General features: G+C 41.0%; 1 protein-coding gene across 2 annotated transcripts; it reads left to right on the forward strand.

Annotated features, from left to right (window-relative positions):
- Positions 1–345: 345 nt before the first annotated feature.
- Positions 346–13,936, forward strand: tspan1 (tetraspanin 1). Of its 2 annotated transcripts, XM_087782940.1 has the most exons (10): positions 346–504; positions 981–1,085; positions 1,963–2,270; positions 2,341–2,404; positions 5,467–5,673; positions 7,538–7,612; positions 12,187–12,285; positions 13,169–13,312; positions 13,374–13,457; positions 13,513–13,936. In XM_087782940.1, the coding sequence occupies exons 4-10, from the start codon at positions 2,348–2,350 to the stop codon at positions 13,570–13,572; spliced, it is 726 nt and encodes a 241-aa protein (XP_087639066.1). In that variant the 5' UTR covers positions 346–504; positions 981–1,085; positions 1,963–2,270; positions 2,341–2,347; the 3' UTR covers positions 13,573–13,936. The 2 variants fall into 2 exon arrangements, with proteins under 2 accessions (XP_087639066.1, XP_087639067.1); XM_087782941.1 differs by lacking the exon at positions 981–1,085.
- The last annotated feature ends 3,762 nt before the right edge of the window (positions 13,937–17,698 follow it).

A 17,698-nucleotide genomic window follows, 5' to 3' on the forward strand; every position in this document is an offset into this window, starting at 1 on the left:
CAAATCACCAAACCGTCTGCTGAAGCTCACTGGGTCAGGGATTTATTTGGCTGACAACAAGACAGTTGCAATTCACTTCTCCGCCTGAGGGGCAGTAATGAATCTATCAAACAAGCCAGTTCCCCGAATGTACTAGAGGGACACGATGGACCCTAGTATATCGGCAAGTCAACCAGAAACCACCAATCCCATATGTTCCCTCTCCCTCCTTTCATGACCTTGATGTCAAACACGCCGTCGACGTCTTTTAACTTGCCGGGCGTCTTTTATATGCTACTCTATATGTTCCTCGCACACCCTTGTCGCTCTGACTGCTCCCTAAACACCCAGCTGTTGGGACAGCATTCGGTACCTGAGAATAGAGTGCCGGAGACAAGCTCCAACTTAATTGAGATGAGTGCTGAAGCCATGGGCCGCTTGCTCTGCATGCGCCATGTCTAGCAGCACCTCGGGTCACCCGCTGGATATTCTGTTACAGGAACTCTTGTTGTTATTGCTCTATTGGTGAGTATATCCATCTGATTATCATTTTGAAAAAGCAATAGAGTTACTATTATTAACCCTTTTTGTGACTGGAACCCAAAGACATTAAAATATCTCCAATTAAAATGAAATCTAAATCCTAAGAAAAGGATATTTGTATAATCTCAGCTCCTTTGGTTAATTGTAAGGGGGAAGTGGGGGAAGTGTGATAATTTAAATCCAATTTAATGAAGACAAAACTGCTTGGGAATGAGAATGTAGACTAATGACCTCTCAGTGAAGGTTTTAACAAGGTGGGATAAGGTCAAGGGAGGCAAAAGACCCCCATAGGATTTCAAACATCTCTTATTTGGTTAACAACAGAGGGTTTTTCAGATGAATCCAATACTTTCTGTACATTGTATGTCAATGTTGAATTAAGTGTGTAAGGTGAACCCTGTTTTTTATTAATCCAGTCGATTTAAAAAAAAAAAATGCATTAAAGACATATTTTTTAGGGTGGTGTGTACGTGACTTCTGGTCTTGGACACTTTATCGACTGCTGCTTTTGGCACATCCATATTGACTTCGCTTTACCCTCGTGATCCTACACAGAGATTCAGGCAAGTGAGCAATGGATTGTGAGTCATAGCAGACAACAATAGCAACAATGCTAGGCAATCTAGCGAGAGTTTTCATTTTATGTCTATGAATAACTGACTACAGGACGTTTTGTTACAAGGTCGAAATACTTTGAAATTATACAATAAAGAGATCAGAGTTGAATGTTACATTTATATGTTGAGTTTTCAAAGCATCTTCAACCACTGATTAAATCGCTTACTTCAAAGTCGCTCTTGGAAAAAGCTAACGCTAAACTATGCTTTTGAACATGTCATTATAATTATTTTGGACAATGACAGTATATGTTTGCTGAGTTAGCTGATAGCCTTAGCCTGAAACAACGAGGAGCTAACAGGTTAAACACCCTCGTCTACTTTGAATACTTGAAGCAATATTACAAAAAATTGTCAGAGGGCAGACCATCATTTCACTTTGTTTCCTTGGGTATTATTGTCTGCCAACGTCAGTGGGTGTTGGCACTAAGGTAACGGTGGAAGGGGGTGACAGGGCTTTGGTAGTTTGATTTTCATAAAGTTTAAATCATCATGAAATTTAAAATCTGAGAGATTTCAGCAAGAAAATGTTGCATCCATGAGACTGCGGACAAGTACCACGGACAATTGTAACGTCCATTGTGGCTTCATGGTAGAATATGGAGGCTAGTGAAGGGACGCAGTACAGAGTGCTATCAAAAACTGACACGACTGAGTGGAACTTAACTGGAAGAGTCTTTCCAGTCAAGATGTACTTTATGTGAAAGACAGAAGAATGAATCTTTTGTCTGCAAACGTAACAGAGAAGAAGTCTTGCTCTCTCGTGCTGTCGTACAACAATGTGAAAACTTATTTTTAGCATCCTTTGTTTCTCTCCACACAGTCCCACGGCTAATTCACGACACCACAGACCTCCATCTTTTCAGCCCCGAATCCCCTACCTGTGCTCAGTTGACACCTGTAGGGGTCAGAACTGCCACCTGAGCCAACTCCTCTCCCCTACTCACCCCCGCATCACCACATCCCTCCTCTCTGACCACTCCCATCAGTCGGCCTCAGATTCCTGACGCGGCATCGATGGACCTTTGCAGTCTCCTTGGCTCACCTGGACACACCTGACTAGAACGCGACTGTTTGTCAAGCGACCTTCTCGACACCAACACCCAGCGCTTGAAACTGCTCTGTGCTCAGGTGAGTCGACTCTTAGCTTTGGAACATGTTTGGCCGATTTTTTTAAAACTTTTTCTTTCTTTTAATCCAGATAAAAAATGGGGTGCTTCGGAATCCTCAAGACATTGATGATAATCTTCAACTTTCTAATCTCCGTGAGTACATGTGTTCTCAAATGAGGAGGTAACAGTGTGTGGGGGCGAAACACTTAACTAAACATATTTTCAGGGAATAAAAAAAAAGGAAAAATCCTAATTCCTAGAAAATGTTCAAGAAATAATAATGGAAATAATAATAATAATAAAAAAAACATCCTAAATACAACATATAAAAAAAAACATTTTAAAGAAGAGAAAATTGCCAACGTGCTAGAAAGAAGTCAGAGCAGACACCTTCATGCCTGACTTTGTAACCAATGTTGGTAGAAAATGTAAATTCCTACTGGAATCTTTCACAGACATCATGAGGATCAGCTCCTTTAAATCTGAGACCATGGTTCTTCAGATAAGATCTCCCCACAAGTGTAGTAAAAAAGGGATATGGATGATCAATGCAGTGCCTTTAAGACACTTTCCATGACAGTCGTAGTGAAGAAAGATAAAAAAGGTCTGGATTGAACCGTGGATTTCTTCTTTCACCAGTGGTGAGTTGAGAACAAGATCACAGAGAGGTTTCTCTGTAGGTGGCTGGACTCTCAGCTTGGTGATCCAGGAGAGACTCAGGGAAGAACAAGATAATAGTTAAGAGAAAAGTCTTATTACAATGTCTCCTGGACTACTGAGATCCACATGTAAGTAGGGGCCCTGGGTGGACCCCAGGACACCCACGAGAGAGGACGTCTCTTAGTTCATCTGGCAATTCCTTAACTCCTCAAGGTCAAAATCAAGTCTAAAGTGTTGCGAACACAGCTACACCAAAATTCCATTACATTTGTTGTGTTGTGGAAAACATCACTAGGCATCATAGTTCATAGTATCATAACCATAGCTTTTGATGGGGGATTCTGGTGTTATGGGGAGCCGCCTGTCAGCTGAAGTTTTCCTTTCAGGAAAAGCAACTTGAAGCCGTCAGACGATGACTAATGTCCAGTTGCACTCTTAATGTTAAAATCTAGTTTGAAGGTGTGGTAGGGGATCTTCAAAACAGTGTGTGCATGCTAAATCCAAAACTACCTTTAAGAATGATCAATTATGTTTCATTTTGTATTTTTGATCTGCATCAAGATGATTAAACCACGTTTCCCTAGCATAGCGAGACTCGTCAGTGAAAACCCAAATGAATGTTTGTGAGACTGGTTGTTACTCCGGACGTCAAGATGTCTCTTGCTTTGTTGCTTTATGCCGAAAGAAAGACCTCTGGAAGGGAGGAGAGCCTGATTTTGATCAGGTGGATGGATGACGTCTCTCTCTTTCTCCATCAGTGGAAGCGATTCCATTCCTCTCAGACTGCAACCTTCTTTCTATCATCTCTTTATCTTTCCATCTCTTCCATTGTCCAACCTGAAGTGGATACACTCCACGCTCCCACTCGCTACCTCAGATCTCCTCGGATGCTCAGCAGGAAAAGAATTAGCCATCTTAAAGAGTGCCAGCCGTGATTACACCTGGCGAGGAGCTGATGGACGCAGACGGGAATATGCTTGTCGGATCCCATTTAGCTCTCGCTAAAGTGAAAGGTTCAAGACGGGGGAAACCCTGAGTGAAGGTGCAGAGAGTATGAAATAGACGGGAACAAAGAGAGATGGGAGTGGGGTGGGGTGTGGGGGGCGGTCACTGAGTCCCGTGGGGGGGAAGTGACTGATGAAGAACCCGGGGTCTTCCGGATGCTACAAGGCTGATGGAGTCTGACAGACTGTATCAGGTTTCAAGCGTGCCCCAGACGCCGAGGTATCACTCGGGATGGGAGGGTAGGCGAGTTTCATAGGAACGGTTCTGAGAAGGTTTCTATCATTGATGAGATGTCTACAGCATCAGAGACACTCACTCAGGTTGGATAGCTTTTCATAGTGAGAGTTATCAACTGGGTAATTTTCTCTTTCTACTATAACCTATTTTCTGAAGCCTATGAATGTGTGATGTGTAAGACAAAGATGTCCATTCAATGGTCTGATCACAGTTGAGGTGTATGGACGAGGGCTCATTTAAAACACTCAGAAATGGGTTAAAACAATGAAGATTTGTTTGTTAGGTTAAATGGCGGGTCAACAAGTTAGAAACACCGGCCACGGCTAGCGTCAGTGGAGTTGCAGGTCTTAAAGGTAGTCCCTTTTGAGAACTGAAGGTCACAGAGGCAAACCACAACTTTTGCAAACAGCAGTGATGCAATCTGAAACCAGGACTTCCTAACCACAGCATTAATTATCGTGAGACGAATTTTGGAAGTCGACCAGATGATGGGCAGGAAGACAGTACCGTATTTGTGCTTCTAAAAAATGCCGTTTTTTGGTGAAGTAAAGCAATGTTAGGCCTCAGACCTATTTGATCCGCTCAAGCTGACAACTCGACCCGTAACCACCTTTTGGTCAGAGATTCCTTGGACCAAATCTTGACCATTTTTTAAAAGTGAGAAAGCTTCTTATTTCGTCATTGTAGTTTACCCTTCACTCAAATTAATTATTCTCACGGCAGGGGAATAATGCTGTCATAGCAAGTCAAGTCGAATGTTCAAGTGAGTTTACCAAAAAATTGAAATAAAAACAAAACATTATACAAAAAATATAGTGCATATACAGACATATATAAATGCCAACAGTTAATCTAGAAAGCTCCACAGGGTAGATACAGGAAGGAAATAATTCAATGGAAGATGGGTGTATTTATGATTTTGACTTAAGGATAAAATTGTAGAAAAACTCAAGTTTACCTAACTCAATTAAGTCCCTTATCACGAATGATCTCATAACTACGATAAAAAAACCCTGGTTAATACATACACCCCCACCAGAAGGACTTTTGTCAAATGAATCAAAGCACTACAGTTTCCTCCCACAAATCCAAAACTTACACAGGTTAAACATATCTATATGTTCCCTGGGATTGGCTGGCTAAGTGTAACTGGGATAAGCTCCAAGTTCTGCACCACATTATGGACTAAGCAGAGGAAAACGAATAGATAAGCGACACTTTAATTGATCTGATTTTTGTTCACGACAGAAAAAGCCTGCGCTCTTCACTTATCATGACTCAGTCTTAAGTTCCTGCACTTTCTTGTCTCACAGTTGTGCGGCGCAGTCATGCTGTCCCTGGGGATCTGGGTGATCGTGGACAGACGCCCGCTTCTACAGTTCCTCGGGCCCTTCGTCAAACAAATCCTGAAGTATGCCATCGTGGGATACATCATCGCTGGCACTGGAGCCGTCCTGACCTTGCTGGGCCTGCTGGGCAGCTGCAGCGCCCACAAGGAGAACAAGTGCCTGCTGATGACGGTACGTAGAAGGGTCACAGTAGATTGATTCAACGTAAACGTTTTTACTTAAAATACATGCCATGACATTTTAAAACTAAATAAGCTACAATGTTTGTTTTTTTGGCTATAATATAAAAATGGTAAAAAGGCATGCTTTTTCTTAATATTTTTTCAATTCACTTCAATATTATTTTTCAGAAGTTAGGGCCAAAAAAACTGATGAACCCTTGTGTTATCTCAGGGTCAAGGTGACCTGAAGGCCTGTAAACAAACCTCCACTGCTCATGTATTTATAGAACCCGGAGAGGTCGTTCAGAGACAGGACAAGGGATACCTCACATTTGTTTTTAGGCATTCGGGTCACCTTGACCCTGAATAAAATTGTTAGTTAGCTCTCAGGGGAATTTATACATGATTTTTCTGCACTTGAAACAATGAAATGCTACCTTCAGAAGCACTCACAGGGGGAAAGCTGGTTGTGTGAGTAAACGAAATAAGACCGAGACTGAGGGTAAAACAATATTTTCACGCTCCGTATCACCCAAGTATCAGCAGTTCTACGCCTCCCTGCACATTAGCGCCAGACTGTCACATCGCCCTCATTAACACACCTATTAAGTGTTGGTCCACCAACGTGACTCTTAATGTTCAGTTTCCAGTGAGACAAATGATGGCATCAGAGGCAGAGTTCATGGTCTAGATAAAGTTAAGAGCTTGATAGAACTACAGGTTCTTTCTCCAGGTTCTCTACACCATTCAAACCAGTCCCAGAATATATTATGATGTTAACCAACTGAGCTATATTTGGTTTGAACGGTGTTTTTTAAAGAATCCGTGTGCGTTATTGTAACATTAAGTGCTGTTGTGTATTTAATGATGTTTAATTAGATTGATTTTAGATTAGTTATGGTTTTAACAAAGTTAAGATATGTACTGGATTTCTACTATAGATCTGTGGAGGATTTATTAGAGCCCAGATATGAGGTGGAATTTTGTTACCGTTACCCTGTGGAGGTTTCTTATTCAATTCTGGTCTGTTAAATTTATAATTGTTAAGCTACTTGAAGGATTTAATTTCTAGTGTAGAGTGTATAAAAGTGTTTCATAAAAGTGTAGATCTGTGGTGGTTTTATTAGGTTAAAATCTGTGGTGGTTTATTAAGTTAAGATCTGTGGTGGCCCTATTATACCGTAGTTGGTGGTGGATTATGAAAAAAAAAAAGTTATGTTTTATTGTTTGGTTTTAGAAGAGTTTAGATCTGTTTTTACATTATTATGAAGTTAAGAAATATTTAGGCTTTTTTAAGGTAAGTTAAGTGGTATACATATTATATGTAAATCAGTGGTGGATTTAGATCTGTGGTGGTTTTTATTACAGTAGAATCTGTGGTGGATTAAAACATTTTTTTAAAATCTTTAGTAGTTTCATCCAAGCTTTTTGCTAAATGTTTTTTAACGTAGATCTGTGGTAGATTTTACAAAGGTTGAAATTTGAGGTTGCCTTATTAAGCTTATATTTATGGTAGATGTATTATATTGTAGATCTGTCGTGGATTTTAATAAAAAATTAGATCTGTGGTGGTTTTATTAAGATAAGATTTATGGTAGATGTTTTTATATTGTAGATCTGTGGTGGATTTACAAAAGTTGAAATTTGTGGTGGTTTTATTAAGCTAAGATTTACGGTATATGTATTATATCGTAGATCTGTGGTGGATTTTAATAAAAGTTTAGATTTGTGGTGGTTTTTTATTAAGCTTAGATTTATGGTAGATGTTTTATATCGTAGATCTGTGGTGGATTTCAATAAAAGTTTAGATCTGTGGTGGTTTTATTAAGCTTATATTTATGGTATATGTATAATATCTCCTCTTCTCCCTGCAGTTCTTCTCGACCATCCTCATCATCTTCATCGCAGTGGTGGGAGGGGCGGCAGCGTTAGTGGTCTACTATTCGTTGGTAAGTTCTCAATTCACCCCCTCTTTGTTTCTGCTCTCCTCCCTGTTCCCCCCTCGGTCCCTCTCTGGGTTTATCTCCGTGTAAATTCGGCGGCCATCATTGAATTAGGTTCTTTATGTCTGCCTCACTACGTTCAGCCACTTAATGAATCCGGATCGCCCCCGGCTGCCTCCGTCTCTCACTCTGAGCAATTTATTACTCTGGAATATTGAAGCTGAGGCATTTTATATGCAAAACAGCCTATTTACATCCCGGTCCTCTCTCACGCTCCATTTCCATTTAGCGGATAATAATTACAAGGATTTCAACTGAGTGAGAGAGCGAGGTCGTGACGGAGAGCATAAAACAGTCACGTTTGTAGGAGCTGATGGACAGTCCAACAGATAACCAGACATCGACAGTGTTTTAAGCTCAGGTGGGTTCATTACGCTGCTGTTGACCCAGCGGTGGGCAAACACTCGAGGGCCACAGTAGGAACGTGAGGGAGCGGCCCAGTCGGCTTTGTCATATTAGCCAAGTCATATTATTTAAATTAATCACATGCGAATATTCAGTCAAATTTAGTTAATTCAGTCAAAAAAAACTACTCAATAAATCAGTGAGAGTTTGTGTATGACCTTGTTATTAAAGATTAAATAATCAATCAATCAAAGAAAGGTGACCCACCCCAGTTAATGCTAACTTTACAGGAGGAAAGGAACAAGGTCCACCATATGTGGTGGCTTTATCATAGATGCATGGTTTCTGTATTGGAAGCTTGCTCTGTGGCAGGTTTAATATGAAATGTGGTGGATTTATCAAAGGTTATATTTGAGGGGGTTTATTATTATTATGGGAATCTGTGGTGGCTTTTAACATGGTTTAGTTCTGTGGTGGCTCTACTTGTTTAATGTGACGGTTTATTTATTCTGTAGTTTACACAAGTAGTTCTTTAATGATTGTTTAGTTTTGATCCATTCGGATTTTGTTTATCCTAGTTTGCATGTGGTGGCTTTTGTTAATATTTGTGGTGGATTCAAGTAGTGATGCTAGTAACTAGATTGACTAGATGCCTACAAATGCTTTTTTTTGTAAGGAAGACGGAGGAGAGCTACATTTGTTTAAAGACTTAAGTTGGAGTTACGCTCACCACCCACAGCATGAACGTTGAACTTGAATTCCAGATTTCATTATTTCAAGGCCACGGCCAAGTCGATTTGAGGCGTTGTTTGTTAGCTCAAATGTTCATCACAAACACAAAGGACATCGGAGCCTCCATCCTCCGGATATGACTTAGACGTGTGGCTTCGATAAGACACGGCAAACACAGAATAATGAACAACCGCCACTATACATCTCATACGCATATATATGAGTCTCCTGTGTCAATACCTAAGAGGCGGCCGCGCAGACGACGATAGGAAGCGATAAATAAAGTGTTGATCTATCCAGAGCGACACGCAAATCTGCCTTTTGGCTGCCGGCTGGTGCGAGCGGCGAGCCAATAACCTTCAGCCGGTCAGAATAACAGAGATTTAATAAGCAATTCCAGCCGCCATTATGAGATGTTCCTGATCACGGAGTAGCCGGGGTTGAAGATTTATCACGGCGGATTAATGAAATAGATGCGACGTGACGTTTAATGAATGGCAGCGTCACTCCGAACCCGCTGCAGGAAGGTGCTCTTAAGAAGCTAATCCGGCGCTGATCGCTGCTTTAATTTCTCATCAGTAAGAGGAAAGATTGGCTTCAGACGCCGATGTAAGCTGATTAAAAGCAATTACCTGCACTCTAAAAGGGACAGCAATCAATAGCCGCGCGTTAACAATGATGATGCAAGCCGCGAGGTGTCGTGCCAGATTAGCATCTGAGCAAAGAGATTTGAGCGCGAGCGGACGGGTTTACCAATGTTTACACGATGGTTGACGAGTGATCGAATGGGAGGTTATTTTTTTTTTCTTATCTCTGGATGGAACACTTTTAACCGAGCGGGCCGCGTTCAATCACGGTGTCAACATCACAGGTCAAGATGAGGTCACATCAGGTGAGCGTGGAAATCTACAGATGAATATGAGCAAAGAGGGTGAAGGATTGTTTTCATTCCTTCTGTTGTGCTGTAGATAGAGCTGAGGCAAAAGAACAATACTCCACTGATGTCTCTCTAATTGTTGGTCGCCAATAGTGCTGCTAGCAACTAATGCTAGGAGACACCAATGCTGTTAGCCAATAGTGCTGCTAGCAACTAATGCTAGGAGACACCAATGCTGTTAGCCAATAGTGCTGCTAGCAACTAATGCTAGGAGACACCAATGCTGTTAGCCAATAGTGCTGCTAGCAACTAATGCTAGGAGACACCAATGCTGTTAGCCAATAGTGCTGCTAGCAACTAATGCTAGGAGACACCAATGCTGTTAGCCAATAGTGCAGCTAGCAACTGTTGCTGTTAGCCACTAATTATGTTTGCCAATAGTGCTGCTAGCAACTGTTGCTGGTAGCCGCTAAATATGTTAGCCAATAGTGCAGCTAGCAACTAAAGCTGTTAGCCACTAATTATGTTAGCTAATAGTGCTTCTAGCAACTAATGCTAGGAGACACCAATGCTGTTAGCCAATAGTGCAGCTAGCAACTGTTGCTGTTAGCCACTAATTATGTTTGCCAATAGTGCTGCTAGCAACTGTTGCTGGTAGCCGCTAAATATGTTAGCCAATAGTGCAGCTAGCAACTAAAGCTGTTAGCCACTAATTATGTTAGCTAATAGTGCTTCTAGCAACTAATGCTAGGAGACACCAATGCTGTTAGCCAATAGTGCAGCTAGCAACTGTTGCTGTTAGCCACTAATTATGTTTGCCAATAGTGCTGCTAGCAACTGTTGCTGTTAGCCACTAATTATGTTAGCCAATAGTGCTGCTAGCAACTGTTGCTGGTAGCCGCTAAATATGTTAGCAAATAGTGCAGCTAGCAACTAAAGCTGTTAGCCACTAATTATGTTAGCTAATAGTGCTTCTAGCAACTAATGCTGGTAGCCACTAATTATGTTAGCTAATAGTGCTGCTAGCAACTAATGCTAGGAGACACCAATGCTGTTAGCCAATAGTGCTGCTAACAACTAATGCTAGGAGACACCAATGCTGTTAGCCAATAGTGCAGCTAGCAACTGTTGCTGTTAGCCACTAATTATGTTTACCAATAGTGCTGCTAGCAACTGTTGCTGTTAGCCACTAATTATGTTTGCCAATAGTGCTGCAAGCAACTGTTGCTGTTATCCACTAATTATGTTAGCCAATAGTGCAGCTAGCAACTAAAGCTGTTAGCCACTAATTATGTTAGCTAATAGTGCTGCAAGCAACTAATGCTGGTAGCCACTAATTATGTTAGCTAATAGTGCTGCTAGCAACTTATGCTGGTAGCTACTAATTATATTAGCCGATAGTGCAGCTAGCAACTAATGCTAGTAGACACCAATACTGCATCTAGCAACTGTTACTGGTAGCCACTAATTATGTTCGCTAATAGTGCTGCTAGCAACTAATGCTCGTAGACACCATTGATGTTAGCCAATACTGCTGCTTCTAGCTACTAGTCCTGCTAGCGGCTAATGCTTCTACCCAAAAGTTCTGTTATGCAAGCTAGTCGCCAGCTCCTCGCATGAACTGCTTGGGCTGAACACTGTGTTTTGTTACTATATTCCAACCAAAAACACATTTTCAAACTAATAAACCATTAAATTAGCATTATATTATTATTAACAACTAAAATGAACAGCACTGCTGTAGTCACCTCATCCGAAAAAACATATCAAAGATTATTTTGTGGAAGCACTAGGTCGATAAAACACGCAGAAGAAGACTCTTATCGTGGCCCTATTATTGATGGATGCGTTATCGCTTCTTTGCCTGGACGCCGCGGTGTGTTTGCGCTGCCTTTGTCCTGCCTGTCCGCATGTGTGTGTGTGTGTGTGTGTGTGTGTGTGTGTAGCAGGACGTGGCGAAGCGCGGGCGGCGAGTGACAGTGATGAATTAGCCGCCTGGTAATAACCCGCTCTGATCTCGGGCACTCTCCCGGCTTCTTGTGGGGGGCACTTTTAATTGTGGCATCTATCCCCCCCACCCCGCCTCACGTGAACACACACTCTTCATGACACGGCCTTTGTGTGTCTGCGTGATTATTAATCAAAGTTGGAGAAAGAAAAAAAAAAAGCAGGCGGCGTCGGAGAAGGTGTGTTTGCGAGTCCTGCACAACAAAAGACTCCCACTTAATGGCTATAAACACCTGACGAAACGTGTCCTGACCGCCACTACCCGGAGCGTCAATATATATGTAAATGCTGCAGGCTCCCGTTAAGAAATACCGGAGAGTCGTAGCTTTGATTTATTTTCATTTTTCTGTAGGTGAACGACGGCCCTTTATTTCCCCGGTGCTTTGTGAGGGGTTTATTTGATATGCGAAATAACTTCACTGATGGCGAGGAAGTGGGTCGAACCTCAACTGTTTACGTTTCCTCCCCTACGTCGCTCGGATACTTTTTTCTCCTGGATCACTCCTTTTGTTAGATTCCCTTTGACGCCAACGTTTGACTTCCTCTTCCATCCAAACAGATAGAGGGCATCTTCCAAGAATGGGCCACCTCGACTCTGAAGGAAGACTACGGCACCGACGAAGTGGCGACAAAGTTGTGGAACGGCATCATGACGGCGGTTTGTTTTCTCTACACTTCTCTTGATCACCTTTAGGAGCACATTGAACAAGTGGCTCTCAGGGAATTGAATGTTTGTTTTAGTTTGTAGATACAGAACAAACAGTTATTTACTTACTTGGGGAAACAACATGAATTATTTTACATAACTAAGATTTTTTTTTTTTAAGATGCCAGTTTCTTTAACCTTGGACCAAGTTTTTTAGGGAACAGGACAACTTACTATTTGTGAATTTGAAAAAATAATGGATATTCAAAAAAGTTATTGTTGTGCCCTGACCTTTTTATCTGAAATACCATTATGTATCTTTAAGAAATATTTATATAAGTCTTTATTCTTAATGTAGAGCTGTATGTTATATTAGGGTCTTTTGGATGCCTTAGGACAACAGGTTATCTCCAGAAAAAAAGTGTGTTTAGAGTTTTGTTCAAATAAAATAATGCAGCAGGGAGCTGGATCAGTGATGTAAGGAGTCTGACCATGAAAGGCTCTGAAAGTAAGAACCACAATTAAAAAATTGATGCTGAAAATGGCATCCGAGTTTTAAGGATCGGAGAAATGTGAGTTCTTCTACTAGAGCAGGTCAGAGTTATCGCTGCAGAGTTTGTATCAACTATAGGCGAGACAACTCCTTGTTGTTTAGACACGTAAACTAACAAAAGTCTAAACGAGAAGACACGAACGCATGGATTACAAGCTCTAGGATCGTGTTGTGATAAATCTTCCTGAGTTTAGAGATTTTCCTCAGTTGAAGGAAACATTTTCTGTCCAATAATCAGCCTTAAATGCTGCTGTCGAATGTATCCTCTTGTCCTCAGTCATCGCCAGGATCTCACAGGAGGTCATTCTTACTTTGTCAATCATATGACCTATGACCCTACAGGTCAAGTGCTGCGGATACAACAACCACACCGACTTTGTGGGCTCCCACTACAGCAGGAGCAACTCAAATGCGATGCCTTTGCAATGCTGCCTAAACTCCGGCGGAACCTGCACTCTGGACAGAGCCAGGACATTGAATCTGCCGGTAGGTTTGGCAACTCTCTGGTCTCACGCAATCGTAACGACAAACGCTTCTCGTCCTGCAGGGCTGCTTCGACCATATTCTGAAATTGGCGGTGAAGAACATCCAGATCATTGCGGGCATCGGGGGAGGACTCTGCGGCTTACAAGTAACGACAAGCCGACGCGGAGAGAGTTGGGATTCTAAACTACTTTTGTCCACAGGTGTCCTCCATGATCGTATCCATCTACATGTTCACACAGCTGGATAAGAGGTTCTCGTAAAGGCTCTCCTGCTGGAAGGCTGAACAAAAGTCATCACCTCGTCTGTGATTTCAACTTATGTTCCACGACGGTGCACCTCTAGATTTATCACCATGAGCTGTAAATACGTATCAATAAAACATCTTGTGCACAACCTGGCAGCCGTCAGATAACAAACTGGAACGTTAGAAGACTCCAGTCGCTTTTCTCAACACCCTGAGAGGAAGAATAGACGATTAAACTAGAGATTTCGTGTGTATCGCGATGTAGCAAATGAACATGTGCAGGGTTTTGTAGAGGATCCTACATGGTTTTCTTTTTGCATTGGCTGATCAAAATGGTCAATTTGTAGCCAGGTTCAATAAAGTTTGGAAGTACAACAGAAGCAATTTCTTGAATCCTTAGATATAATTTAAAAATGGTAAAAAACAAGTTTTTCTTATTACAAAAGTGGGTGGATAAAAACGGAGCAAAGAAAATAATTGGAATTGTTTTGCTAGAAGCAACAAATAGTGAATTCAGATACTTGAAAAAAAAATGGAAACAAGTGTATGAATAAAACAAGTAAAAGAATAATAATTACCAGCACAACGATTCAGCAATACCAACGTTAACATTACACAGTGATTTAGAGGATGTGTTCAAAGGCTGTGGCAGATGTAGGAAACTTCCATGTCACTGGAACCACTGGTGATGAAGAGGAAGCATTTGCAGTTTTTGGTTGAAGGTCTTCACGGAGGAGGCGCTGAATGAGACCATGTGACGTCCTCAGCTGCACATGTTGAACTAAAATCCAAACTCCTTTAGATATAAATCTCATCAGGAGGTTTGTTTGTTGAGGTTGTGTATCCAAATCTCAGTGACGTTAATGAACACAACCGAGAACTAACACACACACACACACACACACACACACACACACACACACACACACACACACACACACACACACACACACACACACACACACACACACACACACACACACACACACACACACACACACACACACACACACACACAGGAACACGAGCAGTAACGATAGAGACAAGCAGTCATTTTCACGAGTAATGAGCAAAACGCTCACATGACTGAGCCAATTACACACCTGCGAGGTGTTTAGAATGAAATCTGTCATCTGGAGAGCACTTGAAGCTCATGTTTAACACACACACACACACACACACACACACACACACACCTGCACACACAATCAATATTCCATCTACATCAGAGACATTAGCTCATCGGCATGCTCGATAGGTCAGAAATGACATTTTAAAGGGGAGTGAACACACAAACTCACACACACACACTTTGACACAATGAGTGACTTCTGACTGACAGTCACAAATGAGAAGGAGTGATCGTGTGTTTGTGTGTGTGTGTGTGTGTGTCCACACAAGGAGTTGATGTATGTTGCGAGAAACTAAACATAATGCAACAAATGGCTCTTAAATTAATCTTACTTATAAAGCACTTCTCCAAAAGTGCTTTACACTTAGTTACGCACTCATCTAGTTACAAACACAATCACACAATGATAGGAGTTGGCCGCAACGCAGCACTTAGACTTAGACTTAGACTGCACTTTATTGATCCCTTTGAGATGACACTCTCAGGGAAATTTCTGTTTTCCAGTAGTATAGAAGGAATAGAGAAAAAACTAAAACAGCACACAGAAGAACGATAGTATTAAATAACAACAACAGTCACTGAATATAACGATACTATAAATAAAATAAAAGCCACTTCAACCCCCTGAAGCAATCTGGGCAAAGTTTCTTGCTCAGGGACACAACGCCACAATGTCATACTGAGCTGGGATTTAACCTTCCACATCTAAGACCACAAGCCAACCCCTCTACGTTCGGAGCTAAGGCACAAATCCAAAACATAATTCTTGGCTCAATTTTGGAATATAGTACTTACAATAGTATTTAATGGAGACATGAACGCAAAGCCACCCTTCTTTGGCTATGTCTTTAAAAACACATTATTTAAAAGGAAACTAAATACAACAAACCTCTAAACACAAGAACTACAAATGAATAAAAAGAATAAACAAACAAAACAATTAAATAATGTGTTGTTTAATTTTCAGACAACAACATATTGGAAGCACCAAAAATATATTTTAAAAAAGTCAGGACAAAAGAGGCAAAATATATCAACACACTAAAGCAGGAATATAGTAAGGGTGCTTCATGTGAGGCAACACAGCCGGCATGATTGTCACCCTGTGGGTCAGTGATGAGTTTCCCAGTGGAGCGAGGAGGGAAATCTATGTAAAACCAGGAGGCTCTGTGGATTCCTCGCTCTCCGGTGCAAGGACAAATGTAATGTTGTGACTTTCAGGTCAAGCCATGTGATAAATCACTCGCTCAGAGGGAGAACTGATTCCCTTAAACGGTTTCAGAGCAAGTACGAAAGGAAACAAACTCTTCCACTCCCCAAACACACTGGAGTCGTCAGGTTGAGACGGAATCCAAAAATTCTTTCTATAGGAGATAAATATATACATATAGATTCACACTCTCACATGATAGATTATTCTGTATATTATTATATTTGTAAAGTGCCTTTTATAGACCATGGGCACAAAGTGCTTCAACAACAAATCAATACACACAAATACGCATACACATTTAAAAACTTTAAAAGGTCAAGACAACAGGGTGACAAATATAGGAAGTTATGACACTTATTCAGACACTGAATTTTGGGTTTTCATTATCTATAAGCCAAAATTATCAAAATTTCAAGGAATAAATGTTTGAAATGTTTTACTCTATATGTAATGAATCTATATAATATATGGGTTTCACATTCTGAAATGAGTAACAAAAAATATTTAACTTTTTCATGATTATTTTCGAGATGTACCTGTAAGTAAAAGTTATTTGTACAGCGCCTTCCTAGACCAGGGTCACAAAGCGCTCTAACAAACAAAAACAAAATACAGTTAAAATACATGCTTTAAAAGGCCAAGACAACATAAGACAGACACAGGAGTCCCGAGATATCAGGGAAAAGCCTGCACAAATAAGAATGTCTTAAGATGTTCCTTGAAGAAGTCAGTAGATCCATCAAAAGCAAAGAGAGGAAGATCGTTCCAAAGCTTAGGAGCAACAGCCTGGAAGGATTTCTCTCCTCTGGTCCTGAACCGTGTTCAGGAACCATCAGTAGATTCTGATCCACAGACCTCAGAGCCCGAGCTGGGGTGTAAGGCTGGATCAGATCAGTGATGTAAGGAGGAGTCTGACCATGAACAGCACTGAAAGTAAGAACCAGAATTTTATAATTGATCCTGAAAGAAACTGGCAGCCAGTTTTAAGGCCAAGAGTTTTAAGGATACGGAAAATGTGAGTTCTTCTACTAGAGCGGTCAGAGCTCCTTCTTGTTTTGACATGAAAACAAACTGTTGCAATAGTCCAGACGAGAAGACACAAACAAATGGATTATAAACTCCAGATCATGTTGTGACAACATTTTCCTAAATTTAGAGATTTTTCTCAGTTGAAGGAAACAGTTTCTGGTCAGTTTTCTGCAGTGTTGAACTAGAGACATGTCTTTATCAAATACAACACCCAGGTTTCTCAGGCTCAGTTTGACAGACTGACCTAAGTCACCTAAGTACTGACTCAACCCTGGAACCTTAACATCAGAATGTCATCTCAGTTTGATTATTCATGTCTGTTCAGACTTATTAGCATGTCATGAAGTTGACAAATCCATTGTTTTTTGTTTATTACTATAACAAAACAAAATGACATTGATGCGACTACCTGCATTAGATGTTAGATCTTGTGGCCTGTGGGCTATTTGCAGCCTTTGTGAAGATATTCTACAGCCACCCATTTGACGTCCAGGTTTCGAATGAGAACAATGTGAGTTGAGACATTTCTTCTCATTCTCAATTATGTTTGCAACACAAAAATCAACAACACAATATTTAAAGGATTTTAATCAAATTACGTCTTAGAAAAATAATTTAAGTACTCCTTCCAATCGAGTTGCTGTTTTAACCAAAAAAATGGAAAAGATCAATAATAAGAAATGGACTGTTCCACTTCAAAGTGCTTGTGGGCCACATAAAATAAGTTGGCAGGCCAGATCCGGCCCCTGTGCCCAGGTTTTGTACCTG

Source organism: Callionymus lyra, chromosome 2 (genome assembly GCF_982586985.1).
Source record: "Callionymus lyra chromosome 2, fCalLyr1.hap1.1, whole genome shotgun sequence".
Taxonomy (NCBI): Eukaryota; Metazoa; Chordata; class Actinopteri; order Syngnathiformes; family Callionymidae; genus Callionymus; species Callionymus lyra.

Bases quoted from the DNA above. Each gene is read 5' to 3' on its own strand.
- tspan1 (XM_087782940.1), top strand. From the start codon at position 2,348: ATGGGGTGCTTCGGAATCCTCAAGACATTGATGATAATCTTCAACTTT. The intron at 12,286-13,168 runs GTTTGTTTTCTC...ATGACCCTACAG, and splicing joins GGAACGGCATCATGACGGCG to GTCAAGTGCTGCGGATACAA. The intron at 13,313-13,373 runs GTAGGTTTGGCA...CTCGTCCTGCAG, and splicing joins CCAGGACATTGAATCTGCCG to GGCTGCTTCGACCATATTCT.